The sequence below is a fragment of the Pterocles gutturalis genome, unplaced genomic scaffold (genome assembly GCF_000699245.1).
Source record: "Pterocles gutturalis isolate BGI_N339 unplaced genomic scaffold, ASM69924v1 scaffold22169, whole genome shotgun sequence".
NCBI classification, from domain to species: Eukaryota; Metazoa; Chordata; class Aves; order Pterocliformes; family Pteroclidae; genus Pterocles; species Pterocles gutturalis.
This window is the reverse complement of record NW_010128781.1, coordinates 1-20,256: the sequence shown is the minus strand read 5'-3', so window position 1 is coordinate 20,256 and position 20,256 is coordinate 1. Positions and strand designations below refer to the sequence as shown.

The following is a 20,256-nucleotide window of genomic DNA, read 5'->3' as shown; positions in this document are numbered from 1 at the left end:
CTCAGAAGAATGTCTGTTAACGTCATTACTCCAGTAACATTGAGAAAGAAATTATGCCAGATCCCACTGTGAGCTCTGTTTTGCACCTAGACCCAATTTATATCCCTACTTTCATGTAGAGACACCCAGCAGCTAGCTGTTTCTGGTATATCCATTAAATACAAAATGCTTACATCATCTCTGCTAGAAATAAAATCTATAAACAAAATGCTGCAGAAATATTTTGTGTAAACCAAGTCTGGAAAAAAACTTTCACATTCCAGCTGATTTATTGATAAACATAGTAATTCATCACTAAATACCACAGGGATGAGAATATGTTCAAAATAAATATGTATCATAAATAAATATAAAAGGTGTCTTAAATTCCTTGTCTAGATTGCTGCCTTCTGCTAATCTACAAACTTGCTGTCTCTCATTTAGAAAGCATTAGCAAGAGTATAAATGAGGACATTTTTTGAGTCATTGTTGTCTGTAACAGCAGTATTAGCAAACACAGCCTATTCCAAAACTGTTAATGCATTAATTCCCTACTGATGTTGTCTCTGACAGATGCTGAATACAAACTATCTCTTAACTATATTTAGAAGCCACATTAGTTCCAAGTTCCCTGGTGTACATTTTACCAGGAAGGGAAGCCTGCATTGTTCTGTACACTCTAACAAGAAAGGAGAAATATATTCATTGTATTAACAGGCAAAGTTTAAAAAAAACCAAAAAAACAAAAAAAAACAATTACAAAGTATAATACAATACCTAAATCTCCATCTCCCCATGGCACTTCCAGCCAATTGCAATTATAAATCCTACTCATTTCTTTCAATCTGGAAAATAAAAATAAAAAAAAATAAAATCTGTTCTTGCTAGTTGGGCCTGTTCTTAGTACACTCCAGCTATGTTTGGAAGGAGATCAGCAGCTCACTGTAATATGAACTTTCACCCTTCAGTAAACACAGCTTTGAAGATATCAGCATATACAAGTTGCCAGTTTCTTTTCTTATGCTAAAGGACTGTGGCCCTTTTTGTTCATTTTTCACATTTCTTTTTTTTAGCATAACAACCTTTCAAAGTGACAGTATCTGTGCATTTGCCTTCCAAGGCAGATTAACTAGAATTTCAACACAAGAGAAACTCAGTGAAATCAAGAGAACCTTGAGCTAAATAAGAATTGCAGGACAAACTCTTCCTTTTTTAACCTCATGCAATGAGACACAGTTTTGTATCCTCAAAAATTAGTATAAGTACACAGATTTGTAAGGGTAGCACTGCCAAACATCCATGTTATTTTACTACATACTCATAATAATACTTTGAAAATAAATAAGCAAAAATATTCTGACCATGTTTTAAATGCTATTTGGTCCATATGCTGAACTGTGTTTTTTCTTTTAGCAGTTCACTATTGCCTCAATTATGCCTTAAACAATTCTTTGGTTGTTAAACTGGGGTTGAACTATTCTCAGAAGTGAAAATTCCCCAAAATGGGGATTTGCAATTCCGACTTTGATCCATTTCTAAGTCATTAATGTTATTTTCTTTATATTTTCCTACAGACTTCACTCCTTTACATCTACCTGCAATCACCTGTAAGTCATTATGGCAGCTATGATCATAGTAGTAAAATACTAAGAAAAAGTATTTTCCTAAAAGTCATTAACTCTAGTCATCCCATCCTTTTGTTTTTATTTCTAAAAATTAGTGTCGTCTCAAAAAAAAAACCAAAAAACAAAAAAAAGCCCCCCCCCCCCCAAAAAAAAAAAAATAACACAAACCCAAAACCAAACCAAAACACCACAGTATAAAAGGTACACTAAAAAGTTGAATTTTCAAAACAAGGAGGACTGGAAATTAATGAAAGCCTTCTCACTGACTTCACTCGGAGAAGATTTACACCAGGGCTCAGCACTTTAGAGAAATACTGCTCTAAGGGTAAATGGATGGTGTCCCAGTCCTCAGAAGCAGCAGTATCATCAGAGAATAACTGAAAATAGAATCCTGCCACAATTCATGACAGGGAGAGGAGAAACACAGACTATTTGGAAAGTGTTGCGGCTAGTATTTAGTTCTGCAAAACTACCAAATGCTACATATTAAGCTCATCACTGTTACCCTTTTTTCCTTAACACCTATTCTGAGTGTTTCAGTTTATGGCAACTGAAGCAACAGACAGGATCAATAACTATAGCAGAAAAACTCTGTAACATTATAGCCCTGAGACCAACAGACTCACTTCACTCAAGTTGTTAAAACTGCCTGATATTTTGTATACGTATTAAGTTCTAGGATTTTTTCCTGTGGCAGGATAAAATCACCCATTTGTCTAACGCCCTTGCAGGAGAAAGGAGTGTGTCAATTATTTGATTGACTATTTAATTGATAGTTGATGTTAAAAATTATTGAAAAGAACCCTAAGTCAAGGATGTAAAAGTTAAGAAATGCATCTGTGGTGCTTAACTACTATGATTAGGTATGACCAGCAAAACAGAAGCCACTTCTTTTTAACAAATGACATTCCAACAACCAACACTTAAGAGCCCCAAAAGCATCAGAAATTAGGCTAGAGATGATTAAAGTATGTCTGAGAGAGAAGATGTAGTTCAAGTGGCATTTAAATATTTAATTATTTCAAATAATATTTGTTTTGACTGAAAATTACATAACATTATATAAATATATAAATATGAATATAAACCTATGCACACAAAAAAATGAAACCTTGATTGGGTCAAACCAATATTCTTTCCAGTTTTTATCATCATGTCAACTTTCAAAATTCAGGGATTTCATTCCAAATGCAAATGCCAATGATTTGCTACTCTTGAAAACCATACAAAACAGATTTATTTTCCTACACAGTTCCATTTATGATGCACCCACATTACACGACCACACGTTATTTTTGCAATTCCAGTGTTGTGTTCAATGAATGAGGCAGCATTCAAATTATTTTGTATCTCCACACCTAGTAGGATCTCTCACTCTTTAAGACATGCTATCCAAACTACAAACTGACTATAACATTGTTAATTTTATATTGCTTTTCTCACAGTATTCTCCCAATAACAAAAGAATACTTCAAAACCCTGTCTGCACTATCTCCATAACATCATCCATTTATACTATTTTAAAACCAAGGAGCCACAAGACAGAGAGTTTTAATGCTTACATTGCAAAACCAATCCAATAGCTTGTTTTTCCAGAGTACTTAATCATTAGAAAGCAGTTTAATTATGGTTATGAGAGCTTTGAGCTTCTGAAATTTCAGCCTTAGATAATAATAACCATGATCAGTCAAGAAACTTTTAGGTTAGACGATGGGTCTTAAAACACACAGGTGCCACAGCAAGGACAAGAATAGAATTTGCTTTTAGGGACATTAAAACATTAACCCTTTTTTCCTACCACTCACTACATATCTTCTAACCTTTGCAACATATTCAGAAAAAATACACCCTGTGTTTTCCTATATAAACCTAATGCATTCTCAGAACATTAGCCACCTTGCACATCAAAGGAAGCAGGGGCTTTGTGCCAAAGTACAGCATGTGACTGTGTTGTCAAACACCGGGTTATAATGCATTAGAGGGTCAAATCAGCCTGGCACAGGCAACACTGCTTTTAACGGTTCCTAAATCTTGAGTGCTCTGGCATTGCAATTTAACACACTTTTCACACAGAAACATGAGCCACTAAACTGTATTAAAAATCCTAAACTTTTTAAGAGCAATATCCAAACAGCAACATCCAAACCTAGCTCACTTGGTTCCCAGTAGAAGCAACATCACGCGACATGAAAGCAATGGTAATGACGATGGCAGTGGCAGCAGCGGTGCCCAGCCTCGCACACACAGGAAGAAATGTGTCAGGCCCCTTCTCCCATCACATGAAAGCACAGTAACAACTCCCCCATCCATTGCTCATGCAGTTTGGTTTTTTTCCATCTTCTTGAAAGATCAACAACTGGCTGGATGGTTTTCTAGCTGCAAGTAGCTTGCAAACTCTGTGTGCCATAGATGCCAAGGTTTAAAATCAACCTCTAAATTCAGTAGTTAGACCCACATCAGATTTGATTTGAGTATGTGGAGCAGCTGGTAGTACTCTTAGGCTGTTATTATTTCCTTGGAAAAGTCACTAAAACAAAGTAGAAGGTGACAGAAAAGGCATACGGACATTCTGAGCTGCGTTCAGACTTTGGAGGACTTCTGCATGGAATAATTTTTGCTCAGCCTGCAGCCTGTAAGCAATTCTCCCCAAGCTGTGCTCAGAATTCTCAGTATTTTCCCAGCCTGCCAGAGTGAATGCAGCATGTGGCCAAATCCATAGCCTTAAAAGCAGTAACCAGCTGGGCAGCAAAACTGGGCCTACCGTGCTGATTTTTGCCGCATCAAAGAGATTTTGGTGAAATAGCCTGGTTGTGGACCCTCAGGCCAGTAGGCTGAACACCTTTTCCTGGCTTGACTCTATCCTTTTGCCTTTCTACTAAATCTTACCACAACATATTCCACCCCCTGCACCACTTTTAGTCCAATAATTAATTACATGCTGCATGGGAGTGTGACTTTCTCTTCCTTTGCTCCGCTGGGATGCCTGAAGAACAAAGTCAGGTTTGGATACCTCCAAAGGATGGGAATAGGGAGGGATGAAAAGAACCTCCCTCAGACTTGATATTAGATGTACCTGTTATTCAAGTGAACTGCAACAACCAGAAGGCTTAATTGGAACTGAAGTCTCTCAGTACTTCAAGATGTCCATCAATAAACATATACAGCCAGTTCTGCAATCACAAAGAGGCTGTAAGTAGCTGGACTGTGTTAAAATTGATTCTTCAGAAAATTTTCCGTATTTTAATGTGATTTTGAAAATTTCAAAACTTGACAAACTGTGGCTATTTCTTTATAAGAATGGCAAAAGAGCCTAACCCTGAACCATATCAAGGGGTGGCTAGTGCTAACATTTAACTTTTGTAAAAATTCTTTTCAGTCTGAGGGACAATGTCCTAGTTGTTTGTGAACTATTGACCTAACTAGCTGAAATGTTCATACATAAAAGTTACTACAGATCAGGAAATCTTAGCCCAAAGAGTGAACAATATGAGGGTAAAAGATACACTGCTATATTAAAACTGACAAATAAATATAACCTTACAGTACCATTGCATTCAAACAGTTACTTGGGAAGCTATGGTAACTGTTGCTTAAATTCTTGAATATTGCTTTATTCTAAAACTGGCAGTACTGGAAATGAGCAAAGGTATTTTAAGAATAACTCTGATTCCTATAACATATAGCTATATTTTACATGGTAAATTTGTAATTATTTTTATGCACAATCTATTAAATCTCTCTTTCCTGTCTCCACCTTTACATGACTATTTTCATATCTCCAGTTTTTATTTTGCTAAGATGTTATCAAGAATTTCAAGTCTGGTTTCCATATATATATTTTTTTTGTTTGTTTTACTGTAAGCCTTAAGATATGGTCAATATTAATTGGAACTATGATCAGCCTTTTTAAAAAAAAAATCGTATTAGACTCCCACAATTACTCAAAGCTCCCCTTTCCACACTTGTATTACAAAAAAAACCAGGAAAACATGGCACAGACAATAGCAGTCCTAAACACTCCTTTTATAATTGAGTTTGTTCCTCACTGCTGAAAATGTCTGTCTGGCAACTTAAATACCTCCTAAGTACTCCTCTATGCAAAACCTTACAATTATATCTTTGTCTTTAATATCTTAGTACAGGACAATAATGCTTTCAGCTGTAATTCCTCCATTGCCCGCTATTTCAGCTACCTATAAACTTCTCTTTACATATAAAGTTATATGTAAAGTTTACTCCTCCCCCTCCTTTCATTCCCTGGTTCCCTGTCGTAAACAATTAGCCTTCAGTATCCAGTTACCTTGTGACAGGACAGCAAAAGTCAGGGTAAGTCAAGCCCGAAACACTTGCATAAAACAAAACAGGACAGATAAACAAGAAAAGGTATTTTAGATCAGCTGATAAGTGTGCAGAAAGAACAAAAATAGCTTCAACACCCTTGTGTTAACCCATGCAAGACAATAAAGTGCCACTAACATAAGCATGCACGTATATTATGGCTAGAAAAAACAAAACAGAACACAGTTTAGAGCTCGAACAGCATAAATTGGGTCAGTTTAGCATATTTCAGTACACGGTTTGTGAAATGGCAGCTATACTAACCTTGGCTGGTCAGAATACCCCAGCTAGCTTTTCGTTTCGCAGGACTCTCCCCTATACTTTCTAGGCGTCGTTTGGGGAGATCCTGGCTCCTCTGAACAGCAGTGTTTGTTGTCATTATTTGTTTCTCGAGGAAAGCCTGTCTGTCATTGGTGCAGGTACTCTGGTCTGACGAACATCCGCAAATGGAATTCTACTACCTTTTTTCCTCCTTTTGCTTTTTCACAAAGGATCTTGCTGTATTTACTGTAGAATGGCTACAACACTGAAATCCATTCAGTAACATTTACTAGCTTGGACTAGTGAGTACATAGTGGGGGAAGGGAGGGACTGCTCTAGCATTTTCTATTTTTAAAACAGAGAAAGAATCAGCTTAGCTGCAGCATGAGTCTTAACTATTTACATGATTTAAATGGAAAGGTGTTAATTTTTTAATAATTTAACCAGAAAAGAAACTGATTCTTAAAGCGTAAGTATTTAGTGCTTTGTTGCTTAAATAACAAGCAACCTAAAAAGGAAAAACTAAAACTGTTTTATCAGAATGGCAATTCTTTTAATAACAAAAAAAAAATATTACTCTACCAGGCTTTACTCATATGTAACTTGCAATTAAGAGAGATTTGGAATTCAGAGAAATCCATGAAACTGTGAAGCACTTCTGGTCTTTTGTGGTTTGTTATGGTTGGGATTTTTTTGGGGTTTTTGGTTGTTTTCTTTTGTTTGTTTGTTTGTTTTTTAATGGGCCACAAGGTATCCTACAGATGTCAACTAGAAACTACATCCTGAATAAATAAAAGCATGGTTTGACTACCAAAAAAAAAAAATTCACTGGTTATTTTGAAAGCCTGATCCCATTATGAAAGTAAGGCTGTAGTCTTGTCAGAAAAAGCACAAGTCAATATTTTTTAAAACAATAACAAAAACAAGGGCAACCAACTAGTAGTAGAATTCTTTGTTTGTTCCTATGTATCACGCTGATACTATACAACAGAAATCTGCAGGGAGAAGCAATTCATGGTAAAATTCCAGCATGGATAAGGAGGACAGTGATTTCTCTGTATTAATAACAAGTTAAGATGCAGCCTCTACCTTCCCACCACTTCTTTCTAGTATTTCCTCACTATCCTCTTCTACTAATATAAGAACTAGCTATCTGTAAACTTTTAAACAGGAAATTAACATTACTGGGTTTTATTAACACTACTTCTTTCAGGTACCTAACAAAAATTAATCCCTAAGATGTTGAAATAGTACACAAAATTTTCCATATCCCTCTTGTTTTTCTTTAAGAGAAAATCAGAGGCAAGGTAGGGTAAGGGGAAGGAGAAGGAGCAGCTGCAAATTTCACCTTTAAATTAAAGCACATGAGAACTGCCCTACTGGAATGGCGCTACACTCTACAGAACAGAAGCAGGTGGGATACTGCTGTTCCTGCAAGAGACAACAAAATCGGACTCTCACAGACGTTACGCTGCTTTCCTCAGGTTTTATCTAGCTGAAGGAACCAGAATATCTCACAGACTGAAATAAACACTTCTACACATCCAGCAATCAGACTCTGCAAGTAAGTCTTGGACAGAGCTTTCGCAAAAGGGCTCATTATAAAAGGGCACATGTCACATTAATACTGGAATTGTTACATAGTAGTGTCTTTTTCAAATAAATAAATACTGGAAGATGAATTAACAGGAAAGCTTACTAAGGATTTGTATACATTTGTCCGTGTCAGGAAGATACCAGCAGTATTCTCCAGGTGAGAAGTAACCAATGACATTTTTGGTATTTGCTATGGCCCTGAGGCTCATCTCAGTTGTACACAAGTTTCCTTTCCATTTGGAATGGAATCCCAGGACTTTCAGGAGAAGGTGGTGAGGATCAGAATCAAGCAAAGTATCTGGCACTCCAGGGCAGGGATTGACAGTGGGCTGGGACAACAAGACCTACATGTTTTTGTAGGAGTTTTGTGGGTGTGGTTTTCAGCTGAGAATGAAGCTGGGTCCTTCTAGAGGAGTGGTACAAACATAGAAGTAGTTAATACTACTCTCTTTCCACAAATATTTTAGCCCTCATGGTATTATTCTCTCTTACTAGTCTCAGAGGTGTGACTTGCAGGAGCAAGAAATCAGCAGATACACAGACAGCTGCCACGGCTTCAAAGATGAAGACCCGCCCCAGGAGAGTCAGCAGCTCTTGCTCACTCTCGTCCAGAGAGCTGCACAGGAAGCAATGAGCTGGCAATGGAGGTAGCCTACCTCAAAATCTGCCACCTTCAAGGCAAGGGTACTAGGAAAACTATCTCTACTCCATAGATATCTGCCACTCATTATTATTAAGTTACTTTGAATATTTTGGAGGACATCAGAATGCAAGGTATAAAAATACACACTTTTTTCATGCTTTAAAGAAGGCAAAGGTTATCCTGTTCAAGACTCTAGGAGCAACTTTGCACTGAATTCTGCTAGGCACAACCATTCACCCTCCAGGCAAAAGCCATTAAAAGGTCCTATTAAAACAGTACACAAAAAAGTGAAAGCTAGACCAACATCAGAAATCAACTGGAAATGTATTAAAAATATACTTGAGATGTTTATATAAAGAGGGGATGAGCATACAGTTAAAGCTGTGGAGTAAGACTGAAAAACTCGCTATTTCACTTCCACCTCTGACACAGAATTGTGATGTGATCTTCCTCATGTCAGCCATCTCCAAAAAAGACTGGACCTGTTGGAGTGAGTCCAGAGGAGAGCCACGAAGATGGCCAGAGGGTTGGAGCACCTCCCCTATGAGGACAGGCTGAAAGAGTTGGGGTTGTTCAGCCTGGAGAAGAGAAGACTCTGAGGAGACCTTAATAGCAGCCTACCAGTACCTGAAGGGGGCTACAGGAGAGATGGGGAGGCACTCTTTATCAGGGAGTGTAGTGAGAGGACAAGGGGTAAGGGTTTTAAGCTGAAAGAGGGCAGACTTAGACTAGACATTAGGAAGAAATTGTTCATTGTGAGGGTGGTGAGACACTGGAACAGGTTGCCCAGGGAAGCTGTGGATGCCCCATCCCTGGAGGTGTTCAAGGCCAGGCTGGATGAGGCTTTGAGCAACCTGGGCTAGTGGAGGGTGTCCCTGCCCATGGCAGGGGGGTTGGAACTTGATGATCTTTAAGGTCTGTTCCAACCCAAACCATTGTATGATTCTATGCACGTGCTGGGTTACATGAGCTACAAAATAAAAATCGGTATCTCTTGACTTCCTTAGGTAATAAAACTATAAATATTTGAAACTACTTAGGCTTGGTACTCAGATTCTGTTCTTCAGATTTTTCTCTATAGAATACACTCAAACACTTACAAAATCTGCCAGAAAACCTGTAACAAATCTAAGTAGATATCCAAATATGTAGAAAATACAGTAGGCCATTACTTTCCCTGCCTTGGCACACAAGCAATTAGGGAGAGTATTTAGATTATAGTTACTCATGGCAGCAATGCAGCTACCTGCAAAAAAGCAGACAGAGGAAGGGACAGTCTCAGAGTAAGGAAACTGGAGGATTCTACTGATGAGCTTAGAATTTTGACTTCATGTAGCAGACAAGCTTAAAATAAACCACTACATTGCATTTCACCAGTAATTAGTTCTATTCAACTTTTATAACACAGGGGAAGAACTGCTTCACAATCTTTTTAAATCCAAATTTTTATAAAAAGAAATGTCACTACCATTTCAACATTTCTGTGCCTGAGTTTACTCTGCAGGGGCAGCAGTTTTTAACAGATGGGAATGAATATGGAAAGAATATTTTTTTCCTGTCTTTCAACGGGGAACTCGCTCTATTTTGAAGACTGTTCTTAAGGCTATAAAGATGCAACTGTGATAACACACAGAAAATTTGTTAACAAAAACAACAATGAACAAAAAATCCCACTCCTTTCAACATGATGCAGCCCAAAGCAATACAGTCCAAACTCCAGTAACAACAATTTATCTTAGGAAAAATTGGACAAAATTGCACTATTTTCAAAGGTCGCAGATCTGCATTTTGTGTGCAATCCTCCTCAATCTAGCCAACTGAGGAGCCACCTTGCTTCCCAGACTTTTCTGTACTTTCAGATTCACTCTAATTTTATGACCAGGATTATTATGGGATCACAGTGACTGCACAGAACCTGCCACACTAACTTCCGGAACAGGACTAGAAACTGTTTTCTGCTGATGTGATCCACAGACTACAACCATGAAGTTGAAATGATAGATAGGCTCCCTGGATCTTAGTGCCAGTACCCCAAGAGTTGCCTGTTATTTGACATTGCCAGAAATGAAACAGAAATCTTGAACAGTTCTCCCTGTAGGAGAAGCCAAGACAAAGCAAGTTTTAGAAATAATTATAGAAATGTGTTTACCAACAAAAACATAGCATCCTAAAAGGCCACAGTGGCCACTGTTACATCCTGCAGTGCCAGCTCAATGCCAAGAAACTTAAATGCACTATAAAAGTACAGTGATAAAGCTCTAACAGTAGGACAGGGAAAGAACTGGAACAACTTTTTTTAAAAAAAAAAACAAACAGATTCTTGCATCAAGCCATAATTCGTGGCCAATACAATGATATTACAAGTCATTATCAGTCAACCAGAGGCTTAGGTAACAGCCAGGTGTCACCAACCAGTCCTCTGTCCTCCACATCTTGACAAATGCCATCAGATATGCAGATAATACTTAAATGATCATTAGTTACTTAAGCATAAAATGACATTTCTCTATGCCACTATAAGCACTAAAAAAGCCTCTTACACGGGGCTACTCTTTATACACTATCATCCCTGTCTCTTAGCTGGAAATCCAAATTATTATTATTATTAGTAATGAGGTAGCAGCAACATGGATGGCTAGTAATTTTCCTGCCCCTTCCCCTTGTATCCTTAGATGGTGGGAATCAGAATGGAAGGTTAAGATATGATAAAGGCTTGATCTCAGCCTCATAGAAGTCAAATATCGAACAGTGACACATTTACTACATTTCTTGGCTTGTGGATTTGCAATATTTACCCCCAGACTTCTTCACGCTGACAGGCAGTGGTAACACAGAATATTTGCTAATATGTGGGCTAAAGAAAAACAAATCACAGCAGTCATGCTTATGAACCTAACCAAACCAGTTACCAAGCAGCCCTGGGCTTCAGATATTGACAGAGAAGACTGACGCAAGGCATGAGACCAGTAGTCGGCATGGGAGTGGTATAGAGCACCATGGAGTGAATCTTCAGCCAACTACTGTGAGCGAACAGCCATAAAGATGGAGATCATATCTACTGGCAGACTCTAGACATAGCAAAAAGTAACATCCACTAGTGCAACAGATGCAGCATGCCAAAATGGATTTATGACCAACCAGCCAGCCAGCATTGCTGCAATCGTGAACAGCACTCAGTACTTGGGCACGTAATGCATTCCCCCAAAGCCATCATCGTCTACCCCTGGCAGAAGTTCACTCGCTGCTTGCCTACATTGCAAATGTTTGAGAACATCCCCTACAAGAGAGGAGTGTGAATAGCAGAGCCCTGGCCATAACAAGTCTATGGCTGAGTGAAGGAACATCACCTTCAGGGAGCTATGCTATTTTGGTCTTCCCCTGCTGCCTCACACCCAACCACTGCAAAAAAAAGACCAGGGCAGATGGTATATTTGAGCTTGCCCCAATCAGGAGTTTCCTAACAGCTTTTCTTTAACAACAGTTGTCTTTAAGACCTTGCAGACAGACTGCTCCAGGATTATGTTTCTGTCTTATTGCTATGCACTTTCAAAAATCCAGGTTTTAAGCTACATCAGAGTTCACAGTGTTTCATTTTGTACTTGTTCATAGTTCAAAAGCTCATTATTAATTGAATCCAGAAAAATACAGAAATCAGTTGATGAAGGAGATTTCCATGTGAGTTAAGAACATGCACATCAAGCAAGCCGACAGGACCTGGGTTGGTGACAAGTTAAGGCCCATCTTCAGAAAAAAACACATTTCAAAGAGGCACACATAAACGATACCGACCGTAAAATACAGTTTGTGGCAATGGTCTTCTCAAGGAGATCCTGACATACAAATAAAGACAGGAGTAAAAAAAAAAAAGCCCACAAAGGAATCCACATGATAGGATATATCAGTTCATTTCAGGGAAGCAAGCACGCAAACTGGCTCCAGCAGATATATTCACTAGAAGTTTCTGTAGCCCCAGAGACTTTTAAGATGAGGGATGAATCAACCCTTGCCCACAGATGTGCTTGGTTTTTGTTGCTGTAGATAGGTCAGGGCTCTGGCCATGACAGTTCAGTTGCATTACATAACCCTGACCAAAAATCCCTTTAAGGTAGATAGTGTTCTTCAGCAGAGAATGGTTCTGGTATCTTGCTGATATGTGGTATCATTTGCTTCATTCTAAGGAAGTGTCTGCCTGACATTTATTTTGAAGTATGACTATTCTTTGGCAGTTATTTGTCATACTGGGCAAAGTCATTTAGCATATAAAAGAAGGTGACAAGCTCCCTCAAAAAAAATTTCCCTTCTGAACTTTTAAAAAAGAACATTCACACTACCTTGAGCATTTTTACACCATTAGCTTATGTGCTGCATATGAGAAACAAATGCTAAATGTGGTGCCTTACACCAAGTAGTATGGTGGATGGGTATGCCATATAATATTCCTATCATTACTAAATGAATCTCTATTGTATCCAGGAAGCTAGTAGAGGTCTTATATGGCTTTTATTAATAGAACTGTGATCTCTGTGGAATGCAAGTTGAGAAAATGCCTTGTGCCTATCTTCCCTATGTAACAACTGTTGCTGAGTGACATTATCAATTGCAACTTGTTAGAATAAAATAATAGGAAAACTTTGTTCTAATCATTCACTACAGTTTAAAATGTTATCAAGCCTTCCAAACAGGGGATCTCTGACAGTGAAACACTGCATTATTTCCTATTTATGAGTTCCATTTATTGGACCTGGGTTCTTAGGTGCACCCAAGCAGTGCTCAGTGTACAAGAAAGAGACGGAAACAGAAGGCTTAATACTATTTACAAGTTTCATAATCCTGAAGGGAGATGGGAACTCCATCTTGAACTAGCACAATCTCATGGATGGCTTAATTTAGGGTAAATAGGAATAACTTTTGTACCGAGCATCCCTGCCATGCCTGGGCAAGGCAGATACAACAAAGATGGGTAGCTTAGAACTTGCTATGTTCATTCAAGAGTAAACTTTTTTTAAAAAAAACTTAGAATAAATTGGGGCGTATTCACCTCCCAGTTTTGCAAAAGCAGTACAATATATTTTGAGAAGCTATTCTCAAATACCATAAATACAAAATCTGCTTTCAATATTACTTTAAAATAGTATAGTTATGCATAAAGTGATATTCTGCAAAGAGAGATGACATAATTAAAAACAGGATATTAAAAAAAAAAATTAATGTTGTCAGAACTACTTAGCTTGTGCTTCAGACTCAAGGTACCTGTATAAGTACAGGAATAGTTGGTATAGTAGGAAGAGTCTAAAGGTTGCTTTTGATCCTCTAGTTTGCATCAGGCAACAGCTGCACAAAAGGCCAAGTTATTAACTCTTCACAGGTCTGGAAATATAGTGAGAGAAGAAATCTTACTCTGAAGATCACTGTCACCCACAGTTAATTTGCAATTAATTTCATTATTGTAGGTCAGTTCGTAGGGCACAGAATTCTAAAATGGAATAAACATATACATGCTGTGACTTCTTCCACAACAAAATAAATGAATAAAATGTTGACTTTTGTGAAATTTCTAGTGTAGTGAATAAACACACATTCACTTCAACACAATAAAAAAAGAAAAGCTAGGCACCATGACCTATTTACAACACAGCTACAGTCCCTGATCGCAAAGCACTTAGCTCTAAGTAACCGATCATTCCCTTTCAATTCAATGGGGCAAGTATGTGTATACGAGTAAGTGTTTACAAAATCAGTGCCAAAGTTAAAAATAATCCAGTAAATGGGACCTTTATAATAGAATGGATCCCTTTTTCATTTAATTCTTTTATGGCAGTAATACCCCTGACTTCACTGAAAAAAGAATTCCATTCTGATAGTTTATTAAGACATGGCTCTTTAATCCACTTTAAACAAATGAAAAAGGCTGGAGAGTTCTGGTGCTGTTTGTTTTTTTAATATTGTAGATGACAAAATATTATATTTATTTTTATAAAATCTGTAGATGACACTAAACTGCAGTGCTGCAACTGCTCAGAGGGAAACAATTCAAAATGGGCTTGAGTAAAATTGAGAAATTATCATATACTGAGAGCATGAAGTTAGCTGAAGCCCAATAAAAGTATTATGCTTAGAGGAAAAAGCAAATGCATAGTACAGTGACTCTGTTTTAACATGGGGTTTATAGTAGGCTACAGACTTTATCCTTAATAGTTTACTGTTGGTGGAAAAAAAAGGTGGGGTGGGGGAAGCATCATTCCAGGAGGCATTACATAGGGTATCATATATATACAGCACATGACATAACTGTTCCACTTTTACACAACTAATAATTCCACTGGTTGCACTAACAAAGTCTCAGCTGGAGCACTGTTTAACACATCAATAAAGTTGTCTATGAACCATATATGAACTGGCACAAGTCCAAAGGAGAGCAACTACCATAACTGCAGGTCTAGAAAGCAAGACTTAATGACAGACTAAGTCAAATCCTTTTTTCTTTATTCTAGAAAAGACAAAAATAGTAGAGGAAGGAAGATGTATGATAACAGTCTTTAAATTGATTACTTTTCATATACAGAGAAAAATTGATAAATACCTTAATCCCATGTTATGTATTTAGTTTGCACAAATAAAGATTTAGGTAGGTCTTGGGGAGAGTGGGAAGATGAGAATAGCAAAACTGTAATTGGTTGCATAAGGACACTGCAGAAATCACTATTACTACGGATTTTAAAAACAGGTTAGTCAAACATTTGGCAGACAACCCATATATATTTGATCCTAGAGCATCCAAATTACCTCTCAATGTGCCTTTCAGCTGTATACAAGAAAAGTTTTACTCAGACTTCATCTCCATAAACAAATCAATGTGACTTATCATTAGTAGAGATTTTATACACCCTTTTCTGGTCTTAGCTGATGCTGAACACTGATCTAGTTCTTCTATTTCAATGCTATATACGCAGTATAATAATTTCTAATTACTGGGATGCTATCCCTATCCAGCTGTTCACATACCTATGAGATCCAAAGTATAGAATTAACACAGTAGATTGGTGACTATACATACTGGAGAGAAAATATTCTTGAAACATTAAGGAACAAAATCTGACCTGTTCTACTACTAATATCTAGCAACAAGACCACAATAGGCAGATGACACAGGTAAAGCTGACTCCTTATAGTCAATGAAGAACAAGCCACAAAACAAAGAAAGTCAGCCATGAAATGGGTGATCCATGGGCCTCAAATCCTGTACTGACCTACATGCCTTCTGTTTGATAAAAGGAGTTCCACCAAGTACTACTGCTCAGTATCTAAAATGTCCTCATTATACAGGCTTTGTAAAATAAAGGCTTATTTTAACTCAAGAGCTCAGTTCAGTAAACAAGAAGTAATGCCTATGCCTAGTAGAACATTATTTCCAAGGGCTCTTTTCATCTTCAGAATTATAGCACTCTGTCCTAGCTAAGCCATTATAATAGCAAAAAGTAATTTTGTAGTAGTACAAGCAAACTGAAAATACCAGCACTAAAAGCATGAGTACATAATCAGGTTGAAACTAGAAAATTAACATTTCCTCTAATTAGAATTATTTCATGAAACACTATAAAGTTCATTTAGACAATGTTAGGCCATTTTCTGTTTGGTTTTTTGTTTTGTTTTTTGTTTTTTTTTTTCTGCTGAGGCTTCTCTATTGCTTAATAAAAAACACAGAACAGGATCACTAATTAGGAAGATACTCAGTATTTAATTTTATCAGCTTTACATTACTTCTTGTACATCTTCTAGATAACACTTTAAACAGGATATTTTGTTACATGGTACTGTATAAACTCTACTGAGGTATCTCTGTACTGTATTTCACAAACATAAACAAATCAAATCCCACATGGTGAGAGTTGAGACAGTACTATACCCCTTCTGCAAACAAAGAACAAAGGTATAGAAAAGATGAGATTCAATAGTAATTTTGAGGAGCCTTATTTGCATCCCAAGAAGCAAGGACTGGCATTGTTAATCATGACAAACAGCTGAATTTGCAGATTATATAACATTAGCCGAACATGTGCTTAGGACTGTTCCAAATCGAGACCCAAACACTGTGAACTGGGCAGTGAAAAGTTAAGACACACTGGTGTCGAGTTGTAAAAAGTACAGTTTACAAAACACTTTCATTAACTATTTTCTTTTAACAAATCAAGCAGGAAACCATAAACTCTATCATATCTTTGAGCTTATAAATCAATATAAACCTCTGCTATCTGAGCAAAACAGTAACTGCAAGAGTGATAGATTTTCATCTTTTGCATGGGCCACCTAAAAGAGTGCTGAATACACATTTATGTAGATACAGTAGTTCAGACATTTTGACAAACAGCCAAACTAAAGTCTCCTGGGTTCAGCAACAGCTAACACTGAAGAGACTATTTTACTTTCCAACCTGATGCATGTTATTCCTTTCCCTCTAGTTTTTCCCCAGTCTTTTTCCTTCTTTACTCAGATTCCACATCGGCCTTCCCAGAATGAGCTGCCATAGGGCTAGCCAGCAGTTTCTGACAAAAAATTCTTGATTTCATGTGAGGGCTACCACATCCTCTGCAAGCATTTTTGCCAGTAGAAAGTAGACTGTCAGTCCTTTCTGTCCCACTGTAGTGAATATATATATACCTATGCACATCCCCACATACATATATACCTGTATATATACTCACGCACAAACACACGAGCAGTAGTTCAAATGATGTCATTACCATACTCAGATGTAAAAACCCTGGTTTTCAGAACTTTCTTTCTGAACAGAGAACACATGATGTAAATCCACCTGAAGTAAATCTTCCGTAAAGCAAGCTAATTCCTGCTTTAGAATGTAAGCCTCCCTTTCTGGTTTGCAAATTTAAACACATGCGCACAAAATGTCTAGCTTTTGTCCCAGCATGGAAGACTGAAAAGATCTTTGTTTTAAATCGTTCCCGGCTCGTTTCTACAGCTTTTCCCTTTGCATTTAACTTTGGTTATTTCTTCTTGTTCACAGTAGGCAAGGATGAGTGGCGACGGCGATAAGAGGCAAGACAAATCTCCCTGTTCCATCACCTAACTCAAATTTTATGTCATACCAGAATACAAAGAACAACAAAGACAAGTGAGGCAGCAGGGATCCCAAGTGGAGCAAAAACGTGTCTCAGTCACGCACCAGGATATCATAATCAAGAAGAGAGAGTTTTCTGCATTCTGTGACACGGAAAGAGAACTGAATGAAAATGGTACTGGCTCACCACAGATGAGCTTGGCGAACAGTACTGCCCAGCTCTGCCAAAGCTCTGCTTAAGCAAGTAGAAAAAGGAATTTTCACAAGAGCTTTCAACCCAGTAAAATTTGATGGGTTTCCACACAGATGCCCAAAAGCTCACCTTGACAAACCATAAGCTTCCTGATATGTGCCAAGACTAATTCAAAGTACAGAAGGAGTATACCCTCTCAAATATATTATTATAAGAAAATTTTAACTTAATCAAGAGATAATTCTCAGAAATGTTTGTACTAGTTTCACTGAAGTGTTGCAAAATAATCACATGCCAAGCATGGAAAATTTCAAGCACACAGGGGTAAGCTGGGGAACCTTAGAAGCAATTGGAAAAATAGTCTTAAATTAGGAAGTATTTTGCAATCTTAAATATAGCCATTTTAAGTATAGGCCTCTCTTCTAACATGACATTAGCCATAATGAACTTAATATTAACCTAAAAAAAGAAAGCTTAAATAATCTAACAACAATCCTTCAGGTAATTTTTATTTAAAAAAACACAGTGAGAACTACATAAAAAAAACATTCACACATATCACTTGACAAACTGAATATAAACGAGGCTATCAGATGAGCAATTACCTGGGGAAAAAAGAAAAAACAAAACAGTAACAAAAATCCCAAACAGTACTAAGACAGTAAGTACAAATATACCTTGTCCTTGAGGAACTCCGTAAAATTCAGCAGCTATCCTTGCTGCTTCCTTACGGTTTCCTTTCACAATGTAGAAATGACTAAGTATAGCAAGGCTGATCTTCACAAAAAGTTTAAAACAAAAAAGGGAAAGTATAGTAAAGTAGACATTGGATAGCTGCTGCGCAAAAGGGCGACTTTCTTCTATGACAGTCATTGCTGCAGCAAAATCTCCCTCAGTGTTTGGGTAGGGCTCTCAAATGTGTTGATAAGATCATATGGCTCCAGCCACGCACTCTTGGGAACAACTGGTCCCGCGGAAAGAAAATATCAGCTGGTCATGATGCTTGCTGCTCAAAATATGACGATTATTTATACTGTACATAGTATTGAGTTCACTACCGCTCCTGCTAGCCTGGTGATATTCAAGTGGGATGGAATATAACAGACAGGTTCCAAGACCCTGGATTGTACTTATTCCACTTAAAAGGTCTGTTTCATTCAAAATTCTGCATTTCTAATTAATTTATTTGCCCTATTAAAAATGTTTAAAAATACACTGGTGAAAGTATTAAGAACTACAATTTCATGTACTAAAACAGGTAACTCAGATAATCAATTTTTACTAAAATAAGTTCTCCTGCATCTTAAGCATAATTGCTCTTCTGTGCAACTTAATTTTAAATTAGACTAGTATTTTTTTCTTACAAACCTAGAACTGTATCAGTAAATACTTGAAATACACACTAATAAAGAAACAGAGATTTAATATATTGCAGCTTTGACAGTCTCTTATTATTTTGTTCAGGCTGAATGAAAATATCTAGTATACATGGCTTATAGAATTATACAAAAAACAGTATTCAGAGCAGATCATAAGAAACAAATTCCGAGATGTTTTTATAAATAACATCTTGAGGCACCTAAAATTAAATTAATTAAAATGTAATTAAAATTAAATAAATGCAATAGTAAATATACAACATGAAAAATTTCTAATGCTTATGACACACATTTCCTTGTGCTGCTTCATATTATTTTAAACCTATGACATAACAGGCTTTATTTTTTGGCCAGTTTTAAAGAAGGGAATATAAATTCCTCAGATTTTTTAAGAATTAATTTCCTTGTATACTATAAACTTATTACTCATAGTCACCAGCAGTTATGCACAAGTTGTTCCATTAGTGTGAGTAATTGCTGAGTAAATAATGGTGTCACAAATGATACAAACTGAGGAGCTGCAGGAGACAACTAAATTCTTAAGTAAGCCATAACCCCAAAATAAAGAATCGTGGCAGCACAGGAAAGGGTCCTGTTCTTAACTTTCATTTTTTTTTTAAATAATAGAAATAATTTCTTTAATTATGGTTTAAAATAATCTACCCATAGTAATCTTAAGCTGAAACACCCTTTCTACTCTACCCTGGATTCTCTTGTGTGATGGTCAGAAAAAAAAATTTTAGAATGCTGGCAACTGTCCATCAGGAACAGAGGGTATGATCCAAATGTCACTGCATCCACATATCCCCCTGACTTCAATGAACAGCATAGCAGACATTAAGGATATGATACAAAAATCTTATTTCTGAAAGGAGAGTGGCAAAATAAAGAATCTCTTATCATCCAGCTCCAGGAGTAATTTATTAGAGTAATAAACTATAACATTTTCTGGAAACTACATCCAAATAAACCAAATGACAAAATTCAATGATCCTTCGAAAAAAGTATCAAGATTTTTGGCAGGAACTGAATTGTGTTTATCTTGAGAGAAACAGACATTCTGTCTTTTTCTTTGAAAAATATTTAATCCACATAAAAGTCAAAGCAGTAATTACAAAAGGCAATTTAAAAGCAGTTTACACTGTGAACTATATTATATAAAAACTATA

At 37.0% G+C, this 20,256-nt stretch overlaps 1 protein-coding gene across 2 annotated transcripts in view; it reads right to left on the bottom strand.

Annotated features, from left to right (window-relative positions):
* ASB5 (ankyrin repeat and SOCS box containing 5) overlaps positions 1 to 18,581 on the bottom strand; it is a 28,079-nt gene extending 9,498 nt beyond the window's left edge. Inside the window, exon 1 of one of the 2 annotated variants that reach the window (XM_010079754.1) lies at positions 18,386 to 18,581. In XM_010079754.1, coding sequence (XP_010078056.1) covers positions 18,386 to 18,581 — 196 coding nt within the window. Of the gene's footprint in view, positions 1 to 6,206; positions 6,434 to 18,385 lie in introns of those variants that run through there. The other variant, XM_010079755.1, reaches the window with a different exon arrangement.
* Positions 18,582 to 20,256: the final 1,675 nt, after the last annotated feature.